At 33.1% G+C, this 14483-nt stretch overlaps 1 protein-coding gene across 2 annotated transcripts in view; it reads left to right on the top strand.

The window, feature by feature from the left end:
* LOC130901943 (growth arrest-specific protein 2-like) overlaps positions 1–14483 on the top strand; it is a 69006-nt gene that overhangs the window by 29581 nt on the left and 24942 nt on the right. Inside the window, exons 1-2 of one of the 2 annotated variants that reach the window (XM_057813657.1) lie at positions 9568–9743; positions 11043–11225. In XM_057813657.1, coding sequence (XP_057669640.1) covers positions 11045–11225 — 181 coding nt within the window. In that variant the 5' untranslated portion in view covers positions 9568–9743; positions 11043–11044. Of the gene's footprint in view, positions 1–9567; positions 9744–11042; positions 11226–14483 lie in introns of those variants that run through there. The other variant, XM_057813658.1, reaches the window with a different exon arrangement.

The raw sequence follows: 14483 nt of genomic DNA, 5'->3' as shown, positions 1-14483 counted from the left end.
ACCAAAACATCTTGGTTTCGCATTCTTGATCTCTGCTAACAGGCTGGGATTTCCATAAAAGGCGTAAGTCTCAGCGTTACTACAGATGCACCATTCTCCTTGGTCTTGGATTGGGCCATAGATGCGCTGAATAACGTTCCTCTCCAACGAGTTGAGTCTCTAGCAGATATTGCCCAGGTTTTAGAAGCAGACATGACAACTGACCTTAATACTGTACAACAGATCCTCTCTTTTATGCACCTGCTGAGTGGGCGGGATTTCAGCATCTTCTGGGCACTGTAATACGCCTTGTTTTCAGCTTTCATTCTCTCTTATATCTGCAGTTCAGTCTCGTTGCTTCAGCTCTTCGTTTTGGCTTCGTTCAAACTGTGCTCTGCTTGATTGGATTCTTCATTGAGTATCCGGAAGTCCTCTCTAATCTTTATTTCGGCTTAGCAGGTCAACATCGTCTGCATACGCTTTCTGTATTAATTGTTAGTCTTTCGAATCTCAGGTTGAGAAGAATACAAAAAAGAGAATCAACGTGATGTTGGGCCGACTACATTCACCTTGCAGTTGGAGATACATAGAGTCACGACCACCACTTTTATTAGCTTGTCTGGCATAACAAGTATACTCAGCGTTTCATAGAGGTAGCTTACTTTTACGCTTTCGTGAGCTTCCGTTAGTCTATGAAGAGCTGATGAAATTTTATGTTGCTTTCGTAGCTCTTCTCAAGAATAGAGCAGATGGTGACTATGTGGTCCGCCTTTACTCTTCGAGCAACATTCGTAGTATAACTTTCAGTAATGTTCGATACAAATCTGATGAATTACAAAAAAACTTGATACTTGAATTTTGATCTACTTTACACCTCATTGAATAATATACTATTTCTCAATGTCAAAAATCTGATATACAGCCTACTACTTGAAAACTGCATACTGAGCTTGCCATGTAGTTCTTAATTTCTCAAAAATAGTAAAATATACAAGGTATCGCCTTTTTCAAAATATTATTGCATCTAATAGTATTATATATTCAATTTTGTATACAGTTAGTTGATTTTGTACATTGATTTTACTCTTAGGAACTGAAAGTGTAAAAATCGATAGACTCAATCAGGTTAATCATTTGTGGCCACCAACTGTTCTTTGTATTCGTTAACTGTAAAATAAAAACATCACCTTTTGATGTTTGTGTTTTAAAATCAGCCATGATATCAACAACAAATATACAACATAAGTTTTTTAATTGTAGGTGTCCTAATTAGAATATAAAGACGTGAAGATTCCATAAAAGTGATGTGAGCAATTATCGCGAGAACAATCTGTAGGCGATTAATAATTAGAAAATCAGATTCATTTATTTATTAGTATTTTAAATTAACTTCTTTTGACGATTGCTTATCATTTGTCATTTGCGTGTTATGTATTGATGTAATAATTTTGAAAGCTGTGTAGGATGATGTTATTGTTTGTGTAAATCACGGTGTTTCGCAAAGATATTTTAATTGCAAATATCTCTATTATTATTTCTACATACAATTTAAAAACAAATAAAACACAAAAATTTTGGAGAAAATATATTTATTTTTTAGCGTGATCTCATTTCAGCTCCACATACTCTTCATTGATGGAAAAACTGAGCTATTTTTCCAAGTCTGTGAATATTAAATAATCTAAGCGGGCTAATTCTGGTGGGTAGCAATTAAAACGATAATTCATCAATTTTGGCCATTGTAATGTGAGCTGTTACATTTTCTTTATAAAACAATACTTTCTTCTTAGCCAAATGCAGCCGTTTTTGCTTTATTTCTTTGCTCAAACGTTGCAATAAGTTCGCATAATACTCTCCGATAGTTTTTCCTTTTCCAAGATAGTGAATGTATAGTATAGTATCCCACGCTTATCCCAAAAAATCGACATCATGACCTTGTCTGCTGATGATCTTTGCCTTCTTTGGAGCAGGTTCTCACTTTTCAGTCCATTGTTTTGATTGTGTGAAATGAAAGTCAAAAACATTTGTAATATTATTTTAATGGATTAAAATAAGAAAACTTTAATACAAAGAGGGGCGGAAAAGTAATGTCTCTATCGCAAATTGAATTCAAACAAATAACTTTTTGACAAGTTTTGACTAGAGGTGGTTATGTCCAGCATTTATTATGAATCGTATGAATCTCACATATTCAGTGTTTTCCACACAATTTATTAAAAAAATTAAAAATTATGGTGCTAACTTTTTTCCTCTGGAGTTACTACTTTCGGGATAAAATTTAAGAATATAAAATATTATCAAATAAAACAATTTTTCATATAAAATAAAGTAAAGGCTGCTAATTTCACCCTGGTATGTAACAGGTATATTGAAAAAATACCCATGGTTAGTCCTTTGCGACATAATTTCAAGTTTATAACATAAATTTTAGAAAAAAAACAGAATTTAATTTTAGTCACCACTTTTTAAGGGTGATATTTGGGAAAAGGACAGGTTGAGGAAATTTTGTCATAGGAAAGACCTCCAAAATTTTGACGCATGAAATTCGAAATACTCTGTTTATATTAATTTTGCAATTTTTTTGTAAGATAAAACAAGTAGCTAAAATTTTTATTTGTATCAAAAAAATGGTTTTGTAAATAAATGTTTTTTTCTACGGTGAGTCGCGAAAGAATTTGAAATCTCGTCCCCGATCGCAGTTGAATAAGTTTGAGAAAGGCTGCTCGAAAACAAACGACTTGAAGAAAACGATAAGGCATATGCACGTAAGCGTTGAAATTCGGGTGATTGAATTCTAAGTCTTGAAAAATGAAGGTTATCTAAGTACATACTCTACATTCTCTCAATAAACATTTATATTCTGTCACTTACACCGATTTCAATTAAACGTTATATATATATCTGCAACTTGTTTTTTAGTCTCCTATAAAATTGAGGTTTGTCTTACTTCTCTGTAACTCGGCATTTTCCACATATCCATCAATAAAATTCTACCCCTATCTTCTTTGTCTCTGATCGCAGATCTAAATCCATAACGTCCACCATACTCTTGAACATAATATAAATTGCGACAATTTATATTTTTAGATAAACAAAACATTCAGTATTAAATAAATTAAAAAGAAAATATATATAAATAAACGTTGAAATTCAGAAATATGAAACTTTTTACTTCTTTATAATGAGTGTAATGGACGCAAACTTCCTTAAGTCAGTCTTGCTGAATCATACCCTGGACGTACATTTACTTCGATTAACTAAATAAAAACCGCAATTATTTGACGCTTGAAGGAGAAACGCGCACTAGATGGACATGCTCCAAATAATAAAAAATACTAATTCTTCATTAGACAATGTTCATTAACACATCGAAAATTACCAAGTTACAGCTATAAAAACACGCTTAATTTCTTTTTTAATAATATGTTTCACATCACAATTTTTATTTGGTCCGCTCCAAGGAGAAATGGAGGTCATGGAGTTACTAGTAATAATAAATGAAGTCAGCAAAGAAAACAAAGTTTTTCTAGCCTGGGGCATGAAAAGGATCTGGAAAGCGAATAATTTGGGGAAAAGAGCGACTATCATCCGTTTAATCGGACTAAAACCATTCGATATCCACTTAAAACCAGATAAAAAGATAAACTAAATCATCCGATGAGCACTAGAATGAGAGAAATAAGCTACACTTTTTTAAGATATAAAATGCGCCATAATGCAACATTAATAGCAGGAGTGAAGTGTTTATTATATGATGTAATAGATGAATTTTTCACCTGGAATCACAACATAAATAACATTCGGAAAGAAGAAAATCGCATGTGGGAATCGACTTTTTCAATGGATTTGGTAATTGAACTATTAGATATAATTATTAGGATATTGAGATTCCATATCAACAGAATGGACTAAATGGATACTTTGAATCATTACCAGAGCAAAGGTACAAAGGCTGGCTTGCTTCTGTGCAACCGGGGCCATCAAATCATGCCTAAGTGCTGCACTAGAAAAGATTCTAAATCTTCCACCTCTTCACATTGTACTAGATAGCGTGGCAGAGAAAACATCACTTTAAATGTTCAGAGACGGAATCACCATAGAAAAACCTTCCATGACCAAACCTGGGACATGCTTCAGGATAATGCATCGAAAAAATTTAAGTTTGAGAAAAAATTACCGCAATACTAAGCTGTAGAAATAGGTGAGATAATGACACCATACAAGAAATGAATAGAAATGCCTTTAAATGGTATACGGACGGATCTAAAACAGCAGACAGAACTAGAATAGGAGCGAATAGACCCAGAACCAAACACTCTAAAGGCGTAAACAACACACCAAGCATTTTCCAAGCAGAAATGTATGCAATTGAAAACTGTGTTCAGTTAAATCTAGAGATGAACTATCGCAACAGGAGATCATCAACCTGTCCGAAAGCCAAACAGCCATTAGAGGTTTAAGCTCCAATATCTCAAAATCTAAACTCGTTTGATATTTCCTAAAAAATTAAAAGCTAAAGCAGGGGCAGACAAGCCCTACATGGGACCTGAGCCCTTCTGTGGTATCATTTACACTGAAAAAAAAGGTAGATAGGAACAAAACCGATTATTGGGGCAACCTACAGGGGCTGATATATACAAAAACTCTCCCGGGAAACTATAACCTGAGAAGATCTGCTAAATGTATCAACTTAAGTAAGAATAATCTATAAATACTAATAAGAGTCCTATCGAGGCACTGTCGCCACAACAAACATCTGAAGACGCAAGCTAGTAGATAATGCGGCGTGCAAATTTTATTGCACAGAAGACGAAACCTCTAGCCACATTCTCCCAAAGTGTGACGGAATACTGAACTCCAAAGCACTAAACCTGGGATCGTATAAAATAGAAAACAAAGATTTCTGGCAAGTACACCCACCCCGCATTCTAGACTTTTCAAAAGGAGTGGGATTAACAGATCAGCTGTAAACCCTGTATTCCCCAGCACCGCAGCAAGAAATGGGGACACAATAGATCCTTTAGGTCGCAGTGTATATGATACCCCAATATCCACATACATAATGTCACATTGTTTCTATGATAAAGAGACTGATTAACAACAAGATTCATCTCTTATGTTCATAGAAACTCTTTGGAGGCACTCGTAGAATAATTTTTCAGTTTTTGGATGGTAGTTTCTGGACTAATAACTGAATTAAACTATTGAATTAATACGTTTTATTTTAAACGTTTCTTGTTTTGAAATGAATGCTCTTTAATTTATGAAAGTACTAATATTCTCTAGGAAGTATTGTAATAAAAAAAATTTTTGCATAACAACTCCATTAATTTAAGCAGAAATCTTACAATTATTCTGATTGCTCACCTAATATATCATCCGGACTCGACAGTTTTAGAACATACTGTCCGCAGACATTGTAAGCGGTTTACCTACTTATAAAAAATCGGAACTCGTGACTCGAATGCATTAAGTAAATGTACTTACAATAATAAGGCCGTAAGCAGACCTGCATTGAAAAAAGTTGACTTACGGTATTTTGTACAGTGGCTTATGACTTCTAAGAAATCGGGTGTGTTCTTTTCAGTACCTATAAACGTCGTAGGTGGTTAGAATAATTAAATGCTTTTTTTAACTTGATACGACTTTTCAATGTCAACGTTGTACTTAACTAAATAATTATTCAATATTTTGGTATTTAAAAAAAATTTCCACGAAACGAGTGAACATTCCAGTGATATACATTAGTTTAGATTGAAGAAAAAACACTTTCAATGTAAATAAACATTCGACTTACGTAAACAAAATATAAAATGTATTTGAAAAAACATTTATAGCACCTCCTTATTTTAAGCAACGTTTTAGGAATCGCAAGTGTGTTTTGATTTAATTATATTGTTGTAGACAATTTATTTGTTGCTTATAAAAAACTATTTTTAAAGCTCAAACCAATTTCACAATGCACTCTCAAATGTTAGTATATATTATCAATTGATAATAGATTAAGAGATGGTATTATCATTTTGTTAAACCTATTTTTTATGCAAAAAATGCACATACGAGGAATTGTTTCTATCTTGAGACATTTTTGAGAAACTTACGAGGTATTGCAGCTAACTATTGGGGTTTGATCTTTATTACTTCAGATATTTTAGGGAATATTAAAATCATTTTTGAAAGAACGAAATGATCTACAACTATTATAAAACAGTAGGTACGTGAGTTTAATAAAAATTAATTTCAATTTAAAAATTCGCTTCAAATTCTTTAGCGTTAGGGTTGATTTTCTTTCTGGCTTTTTCACAATTTAAGTTTTTATAAAAGAAGCGAAAATCTTTTAAATACTTTTCTAAAGATATGGCAGATTGCTCTGTAAATAAGTTACTGTAGGTAATATCTGTCATAAGAAGTTCAAAATTTTTGTTCTTTCGTGCAGTCAGGAATAAATTTTCTAAAAATTGGAGTTAGTCTTGTAATATATTGTTCCTTCAGGGGTGTATTTGAATGCTTTTATGTCATTCACTTTCGATGATCCGCGTCTAATAGTGGAATATCATTGGTATATATTATATTTTTTCTACGTCCGTTATGATATTCACGTTTTTTTTTTCATTCATTTGCATTCGAAAAGAATGTAATTTCTGGGTCACTTTGTCACACTTTTGCGTTAAAAAAAGTTTCGAAACGTGTAAGTACTAATACAACTATAGACGATGCTATTTTTTTGAACTTGTTAAATGTTGCGAATTCGAATACCTTCACTTCAAATTATAATGCTTACAGTTGTACTTTTAATATTACTATTACGAAATAAACATCGATTTTTTCGAAGTCTACGGACGTAGCAAAGGTTTTGTATAAGACTCGTGAGTAAAGTAACTTTTTTCACTTGTAGGAATTGCCGTCCGTCAAACCGTCCTACTCGTGAACAAAAGTATTACTAACATAAATAACTATTATTTTAGAAGTTGTAAAATGGATTTTTGCAATAAATAATCAAGTTATCGCAAATGTCAAATACATCATTTAATTTGTCTTGAAAAGACCTAATTAGTTAATTTGGCTGCTTTTTTTTCTCTGTAGATTTCAATACCTACAACTTCTTCCATGTATAGAAGTTTATCAACATTAGTTTTTCCGCAAATAAATAACGTCCGTAGACTCTAGCTTTTTTTCTAAGCAGCTTCGAAAAGAGAAAATGTCACAGAGTGCCAAAACAAGTGAATACGGCGGTTATTATGGCACGGAGTAGTTGAATTAATTTCTGGTGCAAGACTCAACAAACTATATCGTATACCAAAACATATTCTACTAGTTTTATCAACGAAAAATAACATTTTACATAACAATTTTCGGAAGCTCAAAATAGTTAGAAATACGTTACAGTATTCAAATAGCTCTTATTTATCTGAATAGGACCATTTCATTCGACCGTGGTGGATGGTCAAAATATTCATAAAAGAATAATCATATAGAGCTACTGTAGTACCACAAGAGAAAATAACTCCAGCTATTATAAAACAATTATATAACTATTTTGTTATTCTCATAAGCCACTAATTAGTAATTATTTTTCATCAGTTAGGATTCTCATTTCACTTATTTCAGAGATTTTCTGGTTTTAAAGCTGTGAATAATATAATATTCTTCCGTAAAACTTAACTTTTAATACCTTTAATGACTTTCATCAGCATCAATAATAAATTCAAAATCAACAACAACAAAATCAACCAAAATTGTTTATTGTACCATCATCAGAATTACTTTACAGTGAAAGAATATGGATATTGCGAATAACGGTACTAGTGGATCTATTAAATAACTATCGAACGTTTTTCTTTAAGCTCCTAAAAAACAACAATAAAGCTATTTTATGGAAGGGTATCAAGTAGAATAAACCTTTATATAACATACGACGTCTGGCTATTTAATAACGAGACTACACACCTAGAGGACGCCCTAGACGGATGGGGTAAAAAGCGAGTAATGCGTTGGGTATCTAGATATCTTGTCTATGCACGTCCCAAAACACGTTTTCGTTACTATTATATTATTTGTACAGTAGCGGTTTGAAACGAACGTGTTTTTTTCTCGTTCCGAAAACAATGTGTGATGAAAAACAGGAGCAACATATCAATATCAAATTTCTAGTTAAATTGAAAACAAAGTTGTTGCAATAGGCCTATGGGAACAATTCTCTATCTCGTGCGCGTGTTTTTGAGTGGTGTATAAGCGCTTTAGTGAGGGTCGAGAGAGTACTGAAGATGACCATAGTCGAATGAGCACCCGAATTATTGTCGATGCTGTAAACGGCGATAAAAAACGGTTAGAAAAATTTTACACCTGACAAAAGTTTGTGCGAAGCTGGTGCCAAAAAATTTGACTCCTGACTAACGTCTTGTGTAAAGGAGTCTACTGAGATTTCCTTGAAAGGTTAGAAAGATTAGAAAAAGATCTGCTTTGAAAGGGCCCGATTTGAATCAATGGAAGCGATAAAGCAAAAAAAAGGCAGAGCTCTTGAAGGCTCTTACCGAAGACTTCCAGCACTGCTTCGATCAATGGAAAAAACGTTTGGGTATAATGAAGGGGAGCATTCAAATGTAGAATAATTTTCAAAATAAAACCCTTTTTTGAAACAAGTCTCGTTATTTAATGGCCAGACCTCGTACATCGATCACAAAAAGGTACAGTTAGCAAATACGTACTCCAAATTACCCTTAAAAGCCCATAACATTTTTCACACAGCAGCTACATGATATTTATAAAATAATTCGGTAATAAAAGAGTAACCTGTGTGTTACTTCGGTAATAGACGAAGTGTGTCTAAAAACTTCAGTGAATAGTATAAAAAATAAACAAAATTGATGATACAAGTAAATTAATCGTTATTGTACAAAAATCACTCCCATGAATCTTCTGAAAACTGTCAGAGGACGTGTTTTTCGGAATCGATCACAGAACGGATTTTACACGTCCGATGGCCGAGATATCTGTAAAACGAGACCCAATTAGGATCTTTTTCGTCCAGGAAAACAAAAATAAATCCTCAGGCGTCAAGTTAGTATAGTGCGATAGAAGATCAAGAACAGTTACGGTAAGCTGAACCTAGAATTGGCGTGTGCGACTTGCAGAGTGAGCGGTTGCGATATCGTGCCACAGTTCAGTCCTGTTCAACCAGTCGTAAACTTTCACCAGCATTTCAATGTTTGTCCCTAGCTGTTTTTCTGAATTTGATGTTCAATTGCTACTACTAACACTACCCCTTACAATGACTGCAATTGCCTATTAAGGGGTTTTCCCTTAACAGCTACAAAGCTTCCTGCCGAGTGGTGCTCCTTAACATGTCTCTGGATCGTCATATCCTAGCGAGTGCGAGTAGCACCTGGCCACTTTTTAGACACACCTCATAGATATAACATTTTCATTTCGCGATATTTAAAAACTCAAAATAATTTTCTTCATTGGAGATTATCGGTATTTTTTGACCAAGTTTAATATTAGTTGACCGTTGCAAACAAGAGCCGTGGCTTGAATAAAAGTTAATTATTTGAAAATATCCTATACCACATATCAAAAATTTTTATAGAAGAAAATGATAAGAACTTGTTTAATTAGTGCGAATAGAATATTTATCTATAAACAAAAAGTTATTGCAAAACTATAATGATCACTGACTGAAAGTTGTGAAATTTGTATTCATACCCAATTTTTATTAAAATTATAGTCATCGTACTCAAAAACATCGTTCAAGCAGGAGTGAAAAGGTAATAACATTTTTTGTTGAAATTTTTTTAAATAAAATAATTATTTCAATAACTCTCATAAATATAACCATAACATACGCAATAAGATAAACATTATAACGTGTCATTGTTTATATATTCTCACTTGAAACTTGAAATAATTATCGTAAAGGGTTAAGATAGACATTTATAGCGGGATGAGTTTTAAAGACACGGTTATGCGCTTACCCATCCGCACAACAAAAGTGGGGAAATTTGACTAGCTGGTATGCTTAGAAACCTTGATAAGAAATCAATGTGTCGCTAAAGAACACGGGTTGTGGGAATTTTTTTTTCAATTTACTAGATTTAGAATCTACATAGAATTCTATCATAATATAATAATAATAAGACACCTCTTAATGCGGCAGAATCGTTTGTTAGTCATAGGAAATGAATGTCACTCAATAACACGCAGCTCCTCTTTGTCATCAAAGCGCTAGTTGGTGCTAGCTAGTTCTTCAAAGTGAAAATCACAAAATCCTTTCAAACCCATTTAAATGATTGAAAGAGCTCTTGAGTACGCTATGATGTATAATATAGGACATTATCATGCTAAAACCAAAGTTTCCTCGGTACATCTTTCGCACTGCTCCTTCAAGGTGACCAGATTGAGACACCTATACCAAGAAATATTCGCCATAATGTTCCTTGGTAAGAAGGTTTACGAACGTTTTGTAGGTTCTTGGGGGCCCCTGCTCAACACTTAATAAAAAATAGTCCCTATTAAGAAAGATTGTTCAATTTCTGCTAAACATCACTAGGAATTGTGAAACTAAAGTGAAAGTGTCATAAGAAGACATTTGCAGTAAATCCACTGATACTACCGTTATTATGTTTCTCCGAAGATTGCAACCGGAATTTTTTCAGCTGTAGTGTTATCACTATGCTTCTTTACTATTGGTTTTGGTCTCTGTATCATAGAAATGGATCCATGACTCTTTTATTTTCCATTCTTAGTTCGGCATTAAGTATATTATAAACCACATAGTGAGGAGGCCTCTATCTGCAGCTAATCATTCGTCATGCGATACTGCAGATTCCCATAATGTATACATCTTTGTGTGTTGACGTTCACATCATTTGGAGTATTCATTCACCAAGCTCTGCTTATCACGATACCTAAATTTTGTTACCAATTCTCTCGAATTTAGTTTTTTTTTATTTTTTAATAGGTTTTGACTCAATATTCATACATAACAAATTGTTTTGAGTTATGAATAGGTCATGACAAAGTAATCAGACTATATATAACGTTTAATAAATACTTTTATTTTCCAGAAATGGCATCTAGAATGAGCTTTTCTCGTAACAGAAACAGCTGGGGGCCGATTTCCGTAACATCTACAGGATTTTATAGAGCACCAGACGATGATGATAACGATGATGAAATAAAAAGTATTCAAGCTAAACAGTTAGATCCGCTCAAAGAGGATTTAGCCGATTGGTTAAATAAAACTTTGGGTGAGTTACCTACCAAATTGTTCACATTTTAGTATTATATTAATTAATGAGTTGAAAAAACACTTTTCCAGATATAGATTAATAGTGTTAATTAATAGAATAGAATAATATAGGATATTGAATGTTGACAGTTCATCCAAATTCATCCGATTTTATACTCCTTAGGATTTGATAATTAAATGAAAAAAATATTCTTCACTGTATTTAAGGAAATGAAAATAAAAGACTACATTTGTTTTTCAGAAACCACTAAAAGATTACAAAATTTGCTTATCACAAATACGAATATTTTTTTTGAAATAATAGTTTCCGCTAAATTATATGCAAAGTAGGATTAGTATCTAATAATTTTGGTAAATTTGTATTTATAAAAAAATGTTGATGTCAGTAATCGAGATAATTATCAAAAAAAAGTGGAGAGGTTGGATCACGAAACATTCATTATTATCTATTTATAAAATGGGACGCAGTACCACGAGGTGCCTCTATTGGAATTTTCGTTATGAATTCCGTGCTTCTAGCTCGGAACATAATTTTAAATAATTGACATGAAATCGAAATTTTCTAATAAAAACGTTTATTCGATCATGATTTGAGGATGAGTGATCGCATGTTCGTGTTTACCTAACATTTTGACCCAAATAAAAAATTTATCAATTCATTTGTATTCAGTTCATACTAAATCCGAACGAGTTCTTTACGGAGAGCTAAGCGGTCGTATTAAATTAATTCACTTTAAATAACTTCTCAGTTTATTGAATTTAAAGTAAGTATGCAAAATCTCATGGAAGAAAAACAAGAAAAAGTTATTTTTACTTTGTTTATAATTCTGACGATAATTTACCTTAATTTGAGAATTTCTATTTACATCTATAAATATAGCTCACTTCATAATGAAGGTCAAAGTGCAAAACATTTATACGATGGCTATGTTAGAAAATAGGTGAAACATTGAAACATTACTGTACTTATCTGTTGCCAATCAATATATTGCATAAAGTTCTTTGTTTAATGCGTGAACTAACTTTCTAGATATGCCTCGTATTTCTAACTTATAAGAAAGGTGCTGTTCAATTTTGTAAAGTGAATGAATTCCTAATACTAATTTAAAAAAATGTGATTCATCGTTTTCATTCTTTAGGTTTTTATTCAAAAATTACCAAAACAATGACTACCACAGTTTGGAGACAAAATAAATTGACTTTTTTTTCTAGTGCAGTCAGTCCACCCATAGATCAACCACATCCAGTTTCCCCAATAAATGAAATATAAATTTTATTAATTCTATATTGCTAGATAACAATTGATATAGTAATAAATATAATCATTACTGGATAACATTTATTCAATGATTCATAAAAATACAAGTATATTTTAAAAATGTTCAATTTTGAAACACGTAAAGTCCTTCTAGCTCCATACTCTTTTCCAGCGATGTTCAATAAGTACGATACCCTTTTTATAATGAGAATCGTCAAGCTACTCTAAATCCAATAAGTGTCGACATCACCTCTTCATGGTTGGAAAGTCTTTGATCACTGAAACATTTTTTCAAATCTGGCAACAGAAAATAACCCGAAGTGGCTAAATATGGCAAGCATAAGATAGCAATTCAAACTTAAAATTAGCAATTTTGGCCATTGCAATAACGGATTTGTGAGCTGGTGCATTGTCTTGATGGAACAATACTTTCTTCTTAGCCAAATGCGGCTGTTTTTGCATGATTTATTCGCTCAAACGTTGCATAGTACTTGCCATTGATAGTTTTTCCTTTTTCAAGATAGTCAATGAAAATTATTCAACGCGCAAGCAAAAACAACTGACACCATGAATTTGCCTGAAGAGGGAACGGTCTTCACCTTCTTTGTAACCTTTTCTCTTTTTTCAGTCCAATGTTTCATTCATGGTTATCTTTACTATGGTTTTTTCGTTGTATTGTGTGAGCAAACGAGGCACCCATCTTACTCAGAGCTTTCTCATGTCCAAATTTTCAGTTAATATGCGATGTACCGCACTTTTTGAAATGCCTACTATGTCTGCTAGCTACCGCACTTTCAGTTGAAGATCATCCAGTACCGCTTTGTGGATTTTCTTCAATATTTTACTATTGATAACGAAGAAGCAATCTCAACTAGAATAAAATCTAGTTCAACTTTTATTTTAGTTGGGCTGAGGCGTGACCATATTTTTCCATTTTTACAATTTCACTGAAAACGTTCACTATTGATAGCTACCAAATAAATACTAAAGAACGTGGCGTCTTCAAACTTGAAACGTATGCTGTACAGATTGTGTACTTTTGAATAAAGTGGTATTTTTTTCAAGCATCTCTAGGTCAGGTCAGGTACGGACCTGATGGCAACGTACTTTCTTTTTGGGATTGCAATTCCACCCTTTATCTTATCAAGCAATTATGCATAATACTTTGCAGTTACTGTTTTATCCTCTTGAAGGTAGTTTATGAACGTAATCTCATGACTACCCCAAGAAACGGTCGTTATCACTTTTCCGGCCAATGAAATCGTGTGTACCTTTTTCGAAGATTCACCCTTTGCAATCCACTGTCTTGACTGTTTTCACATTACAGGAGAATATTGGTGGATCTATGTTTCATATACAGTTATGAATCGACGCGAAAAATCCGACTCATTTTTCTTAAACCACTTCAGAATACGTTTATTGTCAAAAGTGAGCAAATATGACACACGAATAGCTTACGTAGACATTAATCTTCACAATGACTCACTCTCATACGATTGTCGAACAGAAACTAAACGTAGAGTGTATTCGAGGCATCGATTTGTATCCCTAAAGTAATCCTATTAAATGAGACTTTTTTACAATTCTCTTATTTTATTTTGGTATTAGGTTCGTTCCAACCAATCATAAAACCGCCTTTGGTACGGTAACCATTTTGCGCAATAGAAATTACGTGTTCCAATCGGGCAGTTCCTATTATCTGAACGATTCTGTTGTGAGTTCCAACTGACTTAGGTATCGTTTGTGAATCGCTTCCGAGACGGTGTTTTCGATACTTGGTTCATAGCAGTATTGTTACAAGAACCGTACATAACCGAAGATTGTGCAGGAGATACCATTTAAACACTTCCAATAACCGTTCATGAACTCTCCAGACTAACAGGAACAAACCTATTATTGTTCAGTGAGTAAAGGTGTTATTTCTGTTTAGAATTAGTCTTTCTTACTAAAACTAAAAAGGCTCATGACCATAACGAGGACAGAACAATTCTCTTAACA

The sequence above is a fragment of the Diorhabda carinulata genome, chromosome X, assembly GCF_026250575.1.
Source record: "Diorhabda carinulata isolate Delta chromosome X, icDioCari1.1, whole genome shotgun sequence".
NCBI classification, from domain to species: domain Eukaryota; kingdom Metazoa; phylum Arthropoda; class Insecta; order Coleoptera; family Chrysomelidae; genus Diorhabda; species Diorhabda carinulata.
The sequence above is the reverse complement of the archived record's forward strand: the minus strand, read 5'-3'. Positions and strand labels throughout refer to the sequence as shown.